At 45.1% G+C, this 17,269-nt stretch overlaps 1 protein-coding gene and 1 long non-coding RNA gene across 3 annotated transcripts in view; one reads left to right on the top strand and one right to left on the bottom strand.

The window, feature by feature from the left end:
• Positions 1 to 10,599: 10,599 nt before the first annotated feature.
• On the top strand, positions 10,600 to 10,953 carry LOC138355776 (uncharacterized). The gene is made up of 2 exons (XR_011224050.1): positions 10,600 to 10,701; positions 10,762 to 10,953. It is a non-coding gene; the product is annotated as an uncharacterized lncRNA (long non-coding RNA).
• A 3,037-nt stretch (positions 10,954 to 13,990) lies between these two features.
• LOC123772211 (GTP-binding protein Di-Ras2) overlaps positions 13,991 to 17,269 on the bottom strand; it is a 92,444-nt gene continuing 89,165 nt past the window's right edge. For both annotated transcript variants that reach the window (XM_069311301.1, XM_045765277.2), the window contains exon 3: positions 13,991 to 16,210. In XM_069311301.1, coding sequence (XP_069167402.1) covers positions 15,749 to 16,210 — 462 coding nt within the window. In that variant the 3' untranslated portion in view covers positions 13,991 to 15,748. The remainder of the gene's footprint in view (positions 16,211 to 17,269) is intronic.

The following is a 17,269-nucleotide window of genomic DNA, read 5'->3' as shown; positions in this document are numbered from 1 at the left end:
AGTTACATATAAGATCATGGGAGTGTCATGTGCCAGATGAGGTCGGCACCATTGCCACCCTTTAAGAAATATCGGCACCTATAGTGATCCCCTTCGATTTCCATGTAGCCTCAAACAGGCGAATTGTTTTCCTGTGTGGTTCAAGCAGCTTTTTTTTCACAGAGAGAGAGAGCGAGAGGGGGGGGGGGAGAAACCCCCCACACAGCCTGGTAAACAATTTAGTTTTCATGAAAGAATGTTTAGAATACCGCAAGAGATAATTAATAAGTACTCAGACCAGCTGGTCATCATGTGTGGAGGCCTCAACAGCGACAGAAAGTCTCAGGGAAGTTCCCTCAGGAATTAATGAGGTATTTTTGCAGTTGCATTTAGCACCGCCTCATTTGTTTTAATGTTTTTTTTTTTTTTTTATTAAGTTATGAGGTACATCTGCATTAGTGCAGCTACCCTAGACTATATGAAGTGGAGTACAGTGTGTCAAAAAAGCTAACTAGGTGATGCTATAAAATCCCCATCACACAGGATGGTTAGGTTTTAATGTTTACTGTTCCATAGGCTGTGTGAGTCTACGGGTCTATAACCCCAGTGGGTTAAGGAGCATCTCCAGGTGCCGTCCATTGTAACTTGTTGAGCTTAATCCAGGAAGAATTAAAAACAGCAGATAATTATTTAACAAGCGAATGTACATTTTAATGCCTATCCCGGTAAATTATATCCAAATTCACAGAAATAATGGAGCTTAAAGCTGTTTGTTTCCCACTAGTTGGATGGGACGGTGGGAAGATGGGAAGCTTGCTGGGCTGGTCGAGGTCCGCCTATAGTGACCAACTACTGATCTTCCCCAGAATACTCACCACACCACCAGGAGACCTGGTCGACGACCGGGCCGTGGGGTCGCTATGCCCCGGAATCACCACAAGGTAACAACAGTTCCCCGAGTCCTGGAGGTCTGTTTACTGCTAGGCAACTGCGTCTGCCTGGAAAAGTATTGTTAGATTAGTCTCGACTCTCTTCCTGTCATGTCTGGCAGCAACCCATCCTCGCACTAGGCTGGTTAAAGCAGCGGCCGTCCTCCCCAGACGCATTCATCAATTTTAACATACAGAGTATTAAAAAATGGTTTGTCTCGTATATAAATGAATATTATTATACATACAAATTCTATGTATAGTTAGGCATAGGTTAGGTTAGGTGTTTAGGTTCTGTTGGCGATTATTTGTATTTGAAGTACGAGGGTGAAGCCATTTGTAGAATTGTGGTTCGAACAGAGGACGTGACCGAAGTACTGGATCCGGAAGTGTTCGGACGTCGTCAGTTAAGATGATGTTTTTTTTGTGTTATTAAGCCACCCAAGAGGTGGCACGGGCATGAATAGCCCGTAAGTGGTAAAATTGTGTTCAGTAAATGTATACAGTGTGCTGAGGTCGCAATTAATCGTCAGGCTGCTATTGCGGGGGGAGGATACTGCTTGACAGTCTTCATGAGGGTCTCTAACTGCTGGACACCTTATTTGACCAGAAGAGTAGGCAGTGTTGATGGCTTCAGGGTGGTTACTGCAAGATTCAGGAACTCTTAAAGCTCGTATAAGTTCGTTGGTTGCTTCACATTCCAGGAGATAGTTAAGCAGTGGCTTTTCTGTGGCTGTTTGGCAGAAGATGCACTCTCTCTGTCTGGGTTAACCAATCTCCCAGTTGCATCTGTAACCTAGACGTAGTCTATATAACCCAACTGCTATTTCCCTGTGGATTCCTTTTGGGAAATTTAACCTTTCTAACTTGGTGGCCTGAAGATACCATATTGCAGAGGGCGAACCTTCTGCTACTCTCTGGTGTAGCTGGGCTGTGTTGAGGTGTGAGTGGTTTATGAGGTTTTTCATGAGGTTTTTTATGTACTCTAGGTATTGGCAGGTTATGCCTTTCGTATTGGCGTATACCTTTCCATTGGTGACTTTCAGCGCCGTGGAGAGGGGGGACCTGCTGCCTGGGTAACAGCTTCTACCCCGAATCAACCTACCCTGGCTTTGCTGCCCTGGAGAGGCCACTCCAGACCAGGCCGACACCAGAGCGCAACTCCATACTCTCCTGTGACTGATGGATGCCTACTACTCTAGGCTGGGTTGGATTGTTTTATGTATCTCTGGATGACGAATTGCCAATTTAGCAATTTCATCGGCTTTCTCATGGGCTTCCAACATGGGACGTGTGATGAGTCGTGTGTAAACCGCTTTTCATTCATAAACAGGGGGTTTGGCGGCTGGATTAACGAGCTTGGATCTTTGTATGCGTTGACGGGCTGCTGGCAGTTCACGTTATTTAATTATAATAATAATAATAATAATAATTTTTATTTAGGTAAAGGTACATACATAGAGATTTTACAATGTTTGTTGGCTTTATAGATAGAGCTAGTACATACAATGCCTAAAGCCACTATTACGCAAAGCGTTTCGGGCAGGAAAAAACACTAATGACTAAAGCTTAAAACTAATGGGTAAAAAGAATAAAATGTGTTGGGTACAAATAAAAATAGAGGTAAAAGAGGGGGGAACATTGTTGAATTATATGATTGAACTGAATCAGGGGACAGGCAGCGTGTGTATATAGACGTGTTAGGCTTATATTGAACCCTCCCCCCCCCTCAATGTCAAACTACAGACTTGATTTTTCCCAGGATGCGACCCCATAACTAACTCACGGTACCTATTTGCTGCTAGGTGAACAGAGGCATTAGATGATAAGAAATGTGCCCAACAATTTCTGTCCCACCTGGGAATCTAACCCAGGATTCCGGATTGTGAGTCGAGAACGAACCCAACTGTACTACAGTTTTCTACCTACATCTCTGATTTCCCAGTGCACATTAACTAAAAATCAAATGCATATTGACGAATGAAAAAATTAAATTTTTATAGTTACCCTTAATTGTTATGGAAGAAAACTTTTCAGTAAATGAAAGAAAATTTTACATTTTATTGGTGTCTCCTGTAAATTAATTCACGTCCAAACGGAAACCTTACCTGAATATATTTAACGGTCTACCATTTATTTAAGTGTCCTTGGCGGGGACAGGAAGCCGGCAACTTGTCAAAAATTCTCACTCCTTTTTTTTTTGTTTTTCCTGATAACTTTTTGCAACTGGATTTTGAACTGCAGTAATTTTTTAAAATTGATATTTACGAGGCTAGGCGGGTAGGAAGTTCCACGGGTTTATAACCTTAATGGGGGAAAAAAATCTCCTATTTGCTGTCCTACTCCGGCGAATTCTTCAGTAGCGTCCACAACTCTTGAGCTGAATGACATAGTAAGTGTAGATGGACCCACTTTGTAAATGTAGATGTACCCACTTTGTAAGTGTAGATGGACCCACTTTGTAAGTGTAGATGCGGTCATACCGCGATCTTTATTTTTATTTTTTTTATTTTTTATTTGAGCAAGTCCATCTTATCTTTATTGAACCAGCTCTATGGTCGTATCCGACCACACACCATCCCAGAATCTGCTCGGTCTGGGAATAGTGAAGAAGCCTTGTGCAGAACATTTTTGAAATTCTCTAATTATAATTTTGTTTTCCAGTTGAAGCATTTCTTTTTTTTTTGAGATATATACAAGAGTTGTTACATTCTTGTACAGCCACTAGTACGCGTAGCGTTTCGGGCAGGTCCCTGGAATACAATCCCCGCCGCGAAGAATCGTTTTTTCATCCAAGTACACATTTTACTGTTGCGTTAAACAGAGGCTACAGTTAAGGAATTGCGCCCAGTAAATCCTCCCCGGCCAGGATACGAACCCATGACATAGCGCTCGCGGAACGCCAGGCGAGTGTCTTACCACTACACCACGGAGACTTTGAGATTAACATGTGCAGGATATTGCGAAGTGGAAGTGGTCGGCTGCATGGAAGTGTGGCAGCCTTTGCTGTACACTCTACATAGTCTCCTTGGCTGGGCGCCTTCTTTTGATAATTACTTGCACTGTATAGATATAGATTACTTTACTGTGTAGATATAGCTGCCAGTCACCACAGTGCTCACCTCTGATAAACATACACAATCTTTACCATATTTATGTAATGAGTCTAAAGTATTGCAAGCGCCCACCCGCAGTTTAAGCATTTTTTTTACATTCCATTTAAACAAATTTGTTAATTTTTTCAACAATCTGAGAGTCAACTGTTTTCCGGCTGGCTCTTCGGGTGGAGAGATTGTCCGGCGCCGGCTATACCGAGAGGTGCCATTGGTGGGTGGGGCGTGGTGGGCTCTTGTTGTGCTCTTGGGGTATGGTGGGCTCTTGTTGTGCTCTCGGGGTATGGTGGGCTCTTGTTGTGCTCTCGGGGTATGGTGGGCTCTTGTTGTGCTCTCGGGGCATGGTGGGCTCTTGTTGTGCTCTCGGGGCATGGTGGGCTCTTGTTGTGCTCTTGGGGTATGGTGGGCTCTTGTTGTGCTCTCGGGGCATGGTGGGCTCTTGTTGTGCTCTTGGGGTATGGTGGGCTCTTGTTGTGCTCTTGGGGTATGGTGGGCTCTTGTTGTGCTCTCGGGGTATGGTGGGCTCTTGTTGTGCTCTCGGGGTATGGTGGGCTCTTGTTGTGCTCTCGGGCATGGTGAGCTCTTGATGTGCTCTCGTGACATGGTGGGCTCTTGTTGTGCTCTCGGGCCATGGTGGGCTCTTGTTGTGCTCTCAGGGCGTGGTGGGCTCTTGACGTGCTCTCGGGGCATGGTGGGCCACTAGATCTTGCCCTGCCGATGGTAACTAGAAGACGGTTTTGCGTTTTTGTACAATTGAGCTCTAATGAAGAAAGGGACCATCGCGATTCTGCCGCCTGACCGTGACTTCGACCACCTAGAGTTCACAATACTTCTTGTTGGTTTTCATTAACAAGGCCCACATGTAAAGAATTATCATTTGTAAGTGTGTAAGATTGATATCAAATTTATATTTTGCACTTAAAGTACCTATGTAGGTAGTTCTTGTTATGACAGTCATTGCGGCCATGCTCTCAACTCCGTTCGTCCATAAGTATCTTATTGGCGGTGAGCTACATATTGTCTAGTTCCTTCCTCTCTGTTGGGAAGACATTTGTCATTTGAGTTTTATTTAGGATTCATTGAAGAAGCTACATTCAGGTACGATGCCACTGCAGGTCGCACTGCCCCACTGTTCGAGACTCCGCCGCACTATGTGGTAGTGAAGATGCTCCGGAGACTATGGCTGTTGCTACCTTTGTCTGAAGAACTGACTTCGAGTTGCCCCCTTGGGGACGTGTTTTCAATGCTCTGGATTTTGTCATTCGTTTCCTTGAGACAGTTAATTCTCGGTTGTTCCCGTTCTCGTTTGACATTCACTGATATTATCTTATGGGTCACTGGTAATAGATTGTCTACTGTTGTTAGTGTAAATGACTTCCTGTTCGTGTTGATTATTGTTGGCGGTGGCGGCTAGTTTTCTATGCACCCCATACTCGTCCTGTGATCAGTATTATGCACCCTATACTCGTCCTGTGAGCAGTATTATGCACCCCATACTCTTCCTGTGAACAGTATTATGCACCCTATACTCTTCCTGTGAGCAGTATTATGCACCCCATACTCTTCCTGTGAGCAGTATTATGCACCCTATACTCTTCCTGTGAGCAGTATTATGCACCCCATACTCTTCCTGTGAGCAGTATTATGCACCCCATACTCGTCCTGTGAGCAGTATTATGCACCCCATACTCGTCCTGTGAACAGTATTATGCACCCCATACTCGTCCTGTGAGCAGTATTATGCACCCTATACTCTTCCTGTGAGCAGTATTATGCACCCCATACTCGTCCTGTGAACAGTATTATGCACCCCATACTCGTCCTGTGAACAGTATTATGCACCCCATACTCGTCCTGTGAACAGTATTATGCACCCCATACTCTTCCTGTGAGCAGTATTATGCACCCCATACTCGTCCTGTGAACAGTATTATGCACCTTATACTCGTCCTGTGAGCAGTATTATGCACCCTATACTCGTCCTGTGAGCGGTAATTTATTGTGCACCCCATACTCGTTCTTGTGAGCGGAAATTTATTATGCACCCCATACTCGTCCTTGTGAGAGGAAATTTATTATGCACCCCATACTCATCCTGTTAGCAATGGCGCAAAAATGGATTTCAGTGGGCACAAAAGGCCTTAATCAGCTTTACGTAAATGCTTATTAACAATTACATAACTTTCTTCACACCGCATAAATATAGTAACAGCTATAGTCACAATCTTTTCCAATTGCAACATTTGTGTAATTAATATATATTTTTATACGCTTTATCTTTTGTTAATATCTAAAATATTTTGTAAATACCTAAACTAATGTTATAAATTACAGGATCATTAAGGAACTGTTGTTTATTATTAAAGTTTCAGTACTCTACAGCTTATACATTAATCTCTAGTCATTTATCCACTAGAAGTGAAATATGGATTCAGTGCAAGTATTTCATATAATTTTTAATTTGAAAACAGGTTGTTTGCCATTTGATGCAGCGTGAGTTTAGATATATCTGTAAATGATTCAGTTTGTCAACATTTTAAGATGTAATGCTTTAGTGTAATTACCTAAGTGTAGTTACAGGATGAGAGCTACGCTCGTGGTGTCCCGTCTACCCAGTACTATTTGTCATATAACGCTTTGAAACTACTATGTGTGTGTGTGTGTGTGTGTGTGTGTGTGTGTGTGTGTGTGTCTGTCCACACACTTTACACTTGATTTCATCTCTGGATCTCTATACAGCTGAACTACCAAAGATACCTGCAGCCAAGTCGTATTTGAGCTGTAACAACGTCTCTCTGTCTTTGAATTTTGTGACTTGTTCCATACTTTGGTTGACACAGTATATTCTGGTGATTAGTGGATCTATTACATGCTGTTGTGCAGCTCCACCCAGGGCGGGGAATGTCGCCGGTGATGGTCCAACCATCTCGGCCGTTGTGGCGGTATGTACTAGAACCCCTGCAGAGCTGAGTGCTGTACTACTGTACCGCAAAGCTGAGTGCTGTATCACTGTACTATCACACCACAAAGCTGAATGCTGTACCACACTTTGTGGTGTGAGTCACAGGCCACCACACCACAAAACCGAGTGCTGTACCACTGTACCCACCTCACCTCAAGGCCGAGTGCTGTACCACTGTACCACCACACTACAAAACCCTGAGAGAGTCTTTATGAACTCATTCAACCCCATGCCCGAGTGCATGCTTGTTATGTAGTCTAGGTTGATCAATTAGTCCAGGTTTAGGCCATGGAACATACAATTTTTTTGTTTAAGTGTGGAGAGGAATAAGATCAAACACCACTTAATGTTTAATGTATTTACTTTGATGCTTGAGATGCTCTTATACCAGAAATATTCATGTAAGAATTGTAAATTACAAATGTCAAACTAATACCAAACTCACACGGCGGAAAGGTGACTATCTCAAGGAACTTCGACCCCTGGAGGACAGAGGGGGGGCTGTGACCCCTTGAGGACAGGCGGGCCTCCTCATATAATGTCTTCTGATCTATAATTCCTGTCGTGCAACATAGCCACAACAGCTTAGCAACGACCGCGTCAAATTAAAATTAGCTGACAAATGTGAATTTGTTTGCCATAAATTTTGTTTCTCAAGTTTACATTAAGTCTCAATCATGAATCACGAAGGTCACAATATTATGTGAACTTTCGTATTGTTATATTAAGCTTTCATTTACTGTTGTTGTTGAAAAAGCTTAAACTTCTGATCACAAAATGCGATGCAGACACTCTTGAGGAAATTCCCTCCTTGCCACGCCCGCTCCAGGAGTCGAGGCTCCTACATGTACAGCCTTGATGTGTTGGGTTATATACCTGCAGACTTCATTAAAATATTTCAGAAAGTTATTTACAAAGTATACCAAATTGGTGCATCAACGGGTAACAAATTTATCGGTTCGTTATATATCATCACAAGTCTGTATTATGGATGTGGTAAGCGAAACATGCAGAGTTTCTAGCGTGGTCGTCTTGGCCTGGCGTCGCAGAGCTCACATTCAGTGATTCATGTGGCAACATTCTTAAACTGTTCATTGTAGAGTCAGAATATTTAACTTATTCTTCACATTCCCCTACTGAAGCATTCTGCTCTCAGTAGATATACAAAAATAATAATGTAAGAAAATGAAAGCTTGTAGACAAGTCATTTACTCGGGCTAAACTTTTAGTGTCAGAAATTCACTGTTAATTTTTTCCTGAGCCAAGAAAGATGAAAAAAGTTTCCAAGATCTCCACACTTTGTTTCACGTAAGAATGTTCCCAACAGAACCTTCGTTTTCTGTTAGAGAAATGGCTCAAATGGCGGTCACTAACACGTCTAGAATTTGAGCTCTCTTCAACCTTAGAATCTCCATGTTTCGTTTCCTCAATTAAAGCTGAAAAACCATTGGCAATATATAAACAATAACGCCTACTCACGTAATCATACAGAGATTTATTAAATAATGGAACTATGTACACCTTCAAATATTATGTATATGTATATATATGAATGTTTATCATTAACATGCGTAGTACGAATCGAGTTCGACGAGACGGCCCTGTACATGAAGAAAGGATGTCAAAAACTTAGCCAACTGTGGTGGGATTGGGATTGGAACACTTGACGAGCTGAGGCAGGTATAGAGCCAGGAATACCTGGCCAGTTGAGGTGACAATGGGACTAGGAATACCTGGCCAGTTGAGGTGACAATGGGACTAGGAATACCTGGCCACTTGAGGTGACAATGGGACTAGGAATACCTGACCACTTGAGGTGACAATGGGACTAGGAATACCTGACCACTTGAGGTGACAATGGGACTAGGAATACCTGGCCACTTGAGGTGACAATGGGACTAGGAATACCTGGCCACTTGAGGTGACAATGGGACTAGAAATACCTGGCCACTTGAGGTGACAATGGGACTAGGAATACCTGGCCACTTGAGGTGACAATGGGACTAGGAATACCTGGCCACTTGAGGTGACAATGGGACTAGGAATACCTGGCCACTTGAGGTGACAATGGGACTAGGAATACCTGGCCAGTTGAGGTGGCGAAGGTGACCAGTAACCGAGGGAGTCAGGATCAGTGGTCAATATAACCTCAAACTATCTCGGTAGTTCCCGCTGACTTTGGTGACAGAGGTTGTGGGAAGGCGTGATACCAGATCTTAAAAACGCACCTAATATAATGTAGTAAGTCAGTGAGTTGAATGAGGCGGCCATCTTAGTTGGGTTGGGTTTAAGATAGGTTAGGTTACGTGGCAGCTGGTCTTGTGGGTCTGTCCCTAGTGGCGTCTGACAGACAAGGAGGGAGAGGAATCCGGGTCCTCCAGCTCCTATTGTCTGCAAGATCTTCTTCTTTATACATCACTTGTTGTACCCTCAAGGGCGCAGTCATCCCGGCTTGTTATTGGATGTTTTCCTGATAGTCAATTCCAGTCCCTCTCTCCAGGACCTCCTTGTCCTCTAGATCCTCCTGGTCCTCGTAATCTCTACATCCTCCTGGTCCTCTTAATATCGGGAAAGGTGGGGTGTGGGGTGAGGGGGGGGGAGGGATTGGGGGTTTGGGGGGGGGGGGAAGGGGCAACAGTGAAGGCAAGTTTTGGAATCCCTTCTTCCTTACCGTGCAGGGTTACCAACTCTCTCCGGTAGGGTCAGGAGCAGTAAGTGTTGCCGAGGGTTTGACTTCGACATTGCATTTTTTTATGTTTATTTACGAATTGCTGCAAAAATATACAACTATACATGGGATGAAACCATTAAAAAAGTAAAAATATATGAACAATTTTGAGATCATGATAAGTTTCCAAAAAGAGTGATGCGTTGTCAGTAGTACCTGCATACTGTTGCTGCCTGCGGAGAGTTACTGGGGGAAGGGAGAAAAGGTTCTTATTCCTGTAGAACCCGTAACCCAAGATTGACTGGAGGCGAGCAGTGGGTCAGCCAACCTTTAAGCGAGAGAGCTACCGTGGAATACTATATAGACCTGGTCAGGAGGGGCGGCGGCGCCCCCTTCGGCAACCTTAGCAGTGTATTCGATGCATTGATTAACAATTTTATTATGTATAGTTTAATGACGGCGACACCGGCCGAGATAATCGATTAATCATATCACAAGATTTTCGTAGACGGAAGAATTGGATTGGGAGTTAAGATGAATGAGCACTCGCTGGGTTGTCGGTTCGCAGGGGACGTAATATCTCATTATATTTCCAATACAGGTTCAATGTTCTAAATGTGAAATATGAGAACGCTTCTCACAGAAGAGCAATAACTTGCGAGAGTAATTCTCATCTGTTTGCTTGAGACTGAAGACTGCCAAAGGCCTCTCAAATCGGCTAACAGAAGCGGGATCTCTGATGATGAGTGCCGTTGCTAGATGCGACATGATTACCGCTGCTACAGCCTCAAGTCAGCGCTTCTCTACTGAGCGAGTTGGATGACGAAGTTGGTAGGTGGGTTGACGCCGGTGGCCGACTATCGACCCGCGGGCGCTCACCAGTTGGTCGGTACGGCAATGTTAGCGCGATGCTCCTGGCAAATGTGCGTGTCTCCACGCAACACGCGAATACATCGACAGTTATTGTCAAAAGAATGGTGGAGAGAGAGACGAAGAATATACAAGACACTTACCACCGAGAGGGAGAGTCTAGGATAAATTTAACACCAGGTTAGAATTACATGTCATGGGTTAGAATTACATGTCAGGGGTTAGAATTACATGTCAGAGGTTAGAATTACATGTCATGGGTTAGAATTACATGTCAGGGGGTTAGAATTACATGTCAGGGGGTTAGAATTACATGCCAGGGGTTAGACTTACATGTCAGGGGTTAGAATTACATGTCAGGGGGTTAGAATTACATGCCAGGGGTTAGAATTACATGTCAGAGGTTAGAATTACATGTCAGGGGGTTAGAATTTACATGTCAGGGGTTAGAATTTACATGTCAGGGGGTTAGAATTTACATATCAGGGGGTTAGAATTTACATGTCAGGGGGTTAGAATTACATGTTAGGGGTTAAAATTATATGTCATGGGTTAGAATTACATGTCAGGGGTTAGAATTATATGTCAGGGGTTAGAATTTACATGTCAGGGGGTTAGAATTACATGTCATGGGTTAGAATTACATGTCAGGGGTTAAAATTACATGTCAGGGGTTAGAATTACATGTCAGGGGTTAGAATTACATGTCAGGGGTTAGAATTACACGTCATGGGTTAGAATTACACGTCAAGGGTTAGAATTACGTCAGAGGTGTGAATTATCGAAGATTGAATTGCGACTCTCGCGTTGGAGAAAGAATTAATGTAAATGGATGCTATGAATAAAACATTGAGTGAGGTTGAGTGTGTGTTCTCTGCTCTCGCCTGCACTTAATGCTCCTTCCTGCACTCACCTGTACTGGTTTACGGTTCTCTCTCTCTCTCTCCCTCTCTCTATCTCTCTCTCTCTCTCTCTCTCTCTCTCTCTCTCTCTCTCTCTCTCTCTCTCTCTCTCTCTCTCTCTCTCTCTCTCTCTCTCTCTCTCTCTCTCTCTCTCGCTCTTCTCTCCCTCTCTCTCCGTCTCCCCCTCTCTCTCTCTCTTTCTCTCTCTCTCTTTCTCTCTCTCTTTCTTTTTCTCTCTCTCTTTCTCTATCTCTCCCTCCCTTTTCTCTCCCTCTCTCTCCGCCTCCCCCCCCCCCTCTCTCTCTCTCTCTCTCTCTCTCTCTCTCTCTCTCTCTCTCTCTCTCTCTCTCTCTCTCTCTCTCTCTCTCTCTCTCTCTCTCTCTCTTTCTCTCCCCTCTCTATCCCCTCAGACCCTGTTGAGCTTGACTCTAGTCTGATTTTGTAGAGAGATATCAAAGTTGTTGTTGTTGTTTAAGTTTCGCTACCTGGAACAAAAAGTTCCAAGTAAAACGGGCTATGGTGAGCCCGTAGTTACACATCAAAGGTGTAGCATAAGTGGGAGGTCGTTTCACCTCGCGCAGGCGGCCGTCAACGAAATACCACTATGGTCGTTTCTTTACTTACTCGGTGAGACGAAATCGGAGTTTCCCCACGTGGGAGTACCTCCTGTTTCTATCCCTAAGCGGCGGAAGGGCGATGACCGACGAGCGAGTGTCCCAGTTTTGGAGCTTGCCTTCTCCCCTGGCGTATGTGGCTCACGCTTCTGAGTCTTCAGGTTGGTTCGTTTTCCGGCTGTGGCCTCCGCCGGCTCCAAGCCCGGGCGTTCACGCCATTATTATATATATATTCTCTCTCTCTCTCCCCACCCTCTCTCTCTAGCTGAGGAAGAGGTCCCGGCACTCACCGTGACCGAGGAGTCCCAGGGGGTAAGTTAAAGAGCTTCACTGTGTCGCAGGACACACCCAGATCATGGCTGGGTGTCTTGAGAGAGTCCTGCAGCGCTCTGAGACGGCCCGGGAGCCCCGCTCCTGCAAGGTCTCCTACGTTAAGAGGTGATAGAGACAGCAAAAGGCTTGGATCGTTGTCACAAGGGATCGAATTGTATAGGCCTTACCGGCCATTTCTGAATATTGTTGTTGTTGTTGTTATATTCTTGTTGTTCTTAATCCTCATCTTAGACTATGTTCTTGTTTTTTTGTTCCTGTTCTAAATTATATTCTTTGTCTTCATGTTCATAATCGTCTTTCTGTTCATCTTTTTTTTCTCTCATCTTCGTCTTCTGCCTTCACCTTCCTCCTCTTCCTCCTCCTCCCCCTCCTCCCCCTCTTCCTCCTCCTCCTCCTCCTCCTCCTCCTCCTCCTCCTCCTCCTCCTTGCCTTTTCTTCCGGGTTGCCATATTTATGATGATTGGGAAGTGAGGAGGACGAGGCTTTACTGTCGTTCCAACACCCCCATCGTAGTGTGGATCGCTCTCCAGGCCTCGCTCAGGGAGACATTATTTACCTGAATTTACGCGAGGGCCACAATCTCTCCAGTGGCCTCGACGAGGACAGGAAGCCGCCGGCTTGTCAAAGGTCTCCCCATTTGTCCTGGTGATTTATATCGACCTTTGGTTTGCTAGTTATCTGTTGAGCCACGCACTGTTAGTCATCTATTTAGGAGCATATTTTAGAGTTGCGTTGATTTTCTTGTTTGTTTACAAATTCATTACACTACAAATAAGAACTGAAAACAATTGAGTTTGTCATAAAATCCTCGCATGGGATCCTGCTCGGAGAGTTTCGTTTTCTTTAAGCCTGAATCGCGTTCAAGTGATATCAGCAGAGACTATATTAAACAAAAACTGCGGCCATTTGTATATATAACTGATATCAAAACATTATTTGTGGTTATTTATAGCGATAGCTGGACTTATTTATGATTCTTGAGACAGAAAGACACATTTATGTGAATGTAATATTATGCAATGGTATACGGATTGACAACGACAGGTTGCTTGAACGCGCGCTTGTGTAACCGGAAAATATTATGCATAAGAATGCTAACGATTAAAGATACGCGAACGAGTTATCTCCTTGATGTTGAGTAGTTTTTGAACGGCTGAAGCCGAGTTATTGATGATTTCAGCTATTATGCCTTATAAGTGTGAAAGAAATGGGTGCAAATGCAGGCGTGTAGGGAGTGGATGAAAACATATATATATATATATATATATATATATATATATATATATATATATATATATATATATATATATATATATATATATATATATATATATATATATATGATGGGGGTCACATAATATGTGACCCCATCTGACCCCCCTCTATCCCTGCCCCCTCTGACCCCCCTCTCCTTCCCTACATCCCGGTGAGCTTACTGGGTCCTACAGGAGTAAGGCGCCAGAGTAGGATTTTGGCTTTGAGTACTATTTACATGTGAAGGATTCAGTCTGGTTGATGGAGAGCTTCGTGTTTGATTGTGGTTACTGTGTTCTTTCCGTTTGGTCCTGATCACGTGACTCCTGGTTTGTATTATAAAGTGTTAAGAGTTTATGATACATGTTGTATTATACACACTATTGTATATTATATATATATGTATATAAATCATGTTAAAAAACAAAAACAACAGAGAATTTAACACTGGAAAATTGTAAAATGTCCACAGAAGGTAAACACGAGGCGACTACAAATTGGTGACGTCGCTCGACACGATCGGCGTCCGGCGTGGTCGTGTCTCTCAGACGACGTCACACGTCTTATAAATGACGTCACATGTCTCTCAGACGACGTCACACACTATAACAAAACTGCACTACATTCGTTTCATTTTGACTCGAGTTATAAGTGAGATGAGGAAGGGGAGGGCTGAGGGCTCTATCAGACGACGGTAGTCCTGTCGACGTCGGTAACTGTAGCCCCTGGTTGTGTCGACGATGGTAACTATAGCCCCTGGTTGTGTCGCCGACGGTAACTATAGCCCCTGGTTGTGTCGACGACGGTAACTATAGCTCCTGATTGTGTCGACGTCGGTAACTATAGCCCCTGGTTGTGTCGACGTCGGTAACTATAGCCCCTGGTTGTGTCGACGTCGGTAACTATAGCGCCTGGTTGTGTCGACGTCGGTAACTGTAGCGCCTGGTTGTGTCGACGTCGGTAACTGTAGCGCCTGGTTGTGTCGACGACGGTAACTATAGCCCTTGGTTGTGTCGACGTTGGTAACTATAGCCCTTGGTTGTGTCGACGTCGGTAACTATAGCCCCTGGTTGTGTCGACGTCGGTAACTAACCCCTTGTTGAGTCGACGTCGGTATCTATATCCCCTTGCTGTGTCGGCTACGGGAGAACCGACTGGGCCAGGATCTCACACAAGTCAGACTGGACCCATGACACCACCACAGCCCGGCCCATAGCCTCCAAGTCCACTCCACAGTCTCCTAGTCCATATCACAGCTTACCTCACAGTTCACTCAGCAATCTAGCAATCTGTCGCAAAGTCTACCAGTCCACCCCAGAGGCAAGCAATGCACACAGCAATTAGTTGACCCGATATAAATCAGCATCTTCCAGAGTCCACTACGGCTTGGTCTAGCAGTCCAACTTCCGGGCTCCGTGGAGACCCTCAAGAGCTTGTGAGGCATGTGGGATGCCTCCTTGTGCGTCTTGAGTCTGACTTGAGTGCGTCCTCCCTGCAACTATTCGTTTTCTAACTAACTGGAAACTATGAGGGACTAAACCTTTACAGTGTCAAAAAAAAAGTTTTACATGTGCTTGGAGTCGTTGCATTTTGGAGAACAGCACAGAATTAGTCTAGGTCCTCACGCCTCGTCCGGGAGGTCATTAACGGGGACCTAGAACGTGAAGGGGAAAGTCTAAGGAGGTGCGGGGAAACACTTCTGTACACTATAAGACGGGCAAAAATGTGCAAGAGAGAGAGGAAACTGGTCCCTGTGATACAGAACGCTTGGCTGGGCAGGAGTGCGGCGGGTGTGGCCACAGGGGAGACGAGCAGGTACGAACAACACCGCCCAGTTGAGGTCACGTTACTGCTCGTTATACAAGGGTATTGCCATGGAAATTGTGCTGAGATTATTATGATAACGTTAAGTCGACGAATGAGACTGAATTATGACCTATATGTGTGACACAGAGCGTTTCGACCTCGGGTTGTTTTGACGGCTCAAGAGCCCGTTGTTCAGGTGGTGGGCGAGGCCGGTGGCATTATGTGTGTCACTGTGAGTGGCTCTCAGGCACCCCCGCCATACAGTCAGAGATCACAGTCAGCGTTACACTTCACACTCACGCCACAACATCCTCCTCCTCACATGAGAAGACATTTCTCCTTTATTTTGCGGGTGCCTTTTTGCGACTTATTTTTCTTCCCGTCTAGTTGGAGCGACATATTTCTGTTCTTCTCCATATTGAGAAGCTCCTGGAACAGTTCCTTCACGTTGTGATTGGTTTTAGCCGACGTCTCCATGAAGTTGCACTTCCACGCCTTGGCTTGGGACTCGCCGAAGGCACTCTGGACCTCTCTGGCGTCACTCTCGTCACACTTGTTCCCTACCAGCATGATGGGGAACTCCACTTCGTTGCCCTTGATCTCCCGGATCACCTCCCAGATGGGGCGGAGCTCCTCCAGGCTCTGACGACTGCTGACGGAGTACACGAGGATGAAGGCGTGTCCTTTGCTGATGGAGAGGCGCTGCATGGCTGGGAACTGGTGGGAACCCGTCGTGTCTGTGATCTGCAGTGTGCAGATGTTCTTGTTGCAGCTGATCACCTGCAACATGAAGCGCAGATTAGTATGCTACACAACCACAGGCTTTTGTTACCTGCACTACACGACCACAGGTTACTGTTATCTATACTACACGACCACAGGTTACTGCTATCTACACTACACGACCACAGGCAACTGCTATCTACACTACACGACCACAGGCAACTGCTATCTACAATACACGACCACAGACAACTGCTATCTACACTACCCGACCACAGGCAACTGCTATCTACACTACACGACCACAGGCAACTGCTATCTACACTACACGACCACAGGCAACTGCTATCCTCACTACACGACCACAGAACACTGCTATCTTCACTATACGACCACAGGCAACTGCTATCTACACTACACGACCACAGGCAACTGTTATCTACATTACACGACAAACAGGACACTGCTATCAACACTACACGACCACAGGCAACTGGTATCTTGCTAGCCTCTGGGGTGGACTGGTAGACTTTGCGACAGATTGCTAGATTGCTGTGGTGGGTATGTGGGTCTGCGGGCCGCTCCAAGCAACAGCCTGGTGGACCAAACTCTCACAAGTCAAGTCTAGCCTCGGGTCGGGCTTGGGGAATAGAAGAACTCCCAGAACCCCATCAACCAGGTATCAAGGTATCTACACTACACGACCACAGGCAACTGCTATCTTCACTACACGACCACAGGCAACTGCTATCTTCACTACACGACCACAGGCAACTGCTATCTACACTACACGACCACAGGCAACTGCTATCTACACTACACGACCACAGACAACTGCTATCTACCCGACCACAGGCAACTGCTATGTACACTACACAACCACAGACAACTGCTATCTTCACTATACGACCACAGGCAACTGCTATCTACACTACACGACCACAGGCAACTGCTATCTACACTACACGACCACAGGCAACTGCTATCTACACTACACGACCACAGGCAACTGCTATCTACACTACACGACCACAGACAACTGCTATCTACCCGACCACAGGCAACTGCTATGTACACTACACAACCACAGACAACTGCTATCTTCACTATACGACC

Source organism: Procambarus clarkii, chromosome 69 (assembly GCF_040958095.1).
Source record: "Procambarus clarkii isolate CNS0578487 chromosome 69, FALCON_Pclarkii_2.0, whole genome shotgun sequence".
NCBI classification, from domain to species: domain Eukaryota; kingdom Metazoa; phylum Arthropoda; class Malacostraca; order Decapoda; family Cambaridae; genus Procambarus; species Procambarus clarkii.
Note: the sequence above shows the minus strand (reverse complement) of the source record. Positions and strands in the feature narration are given on the sequence as shown.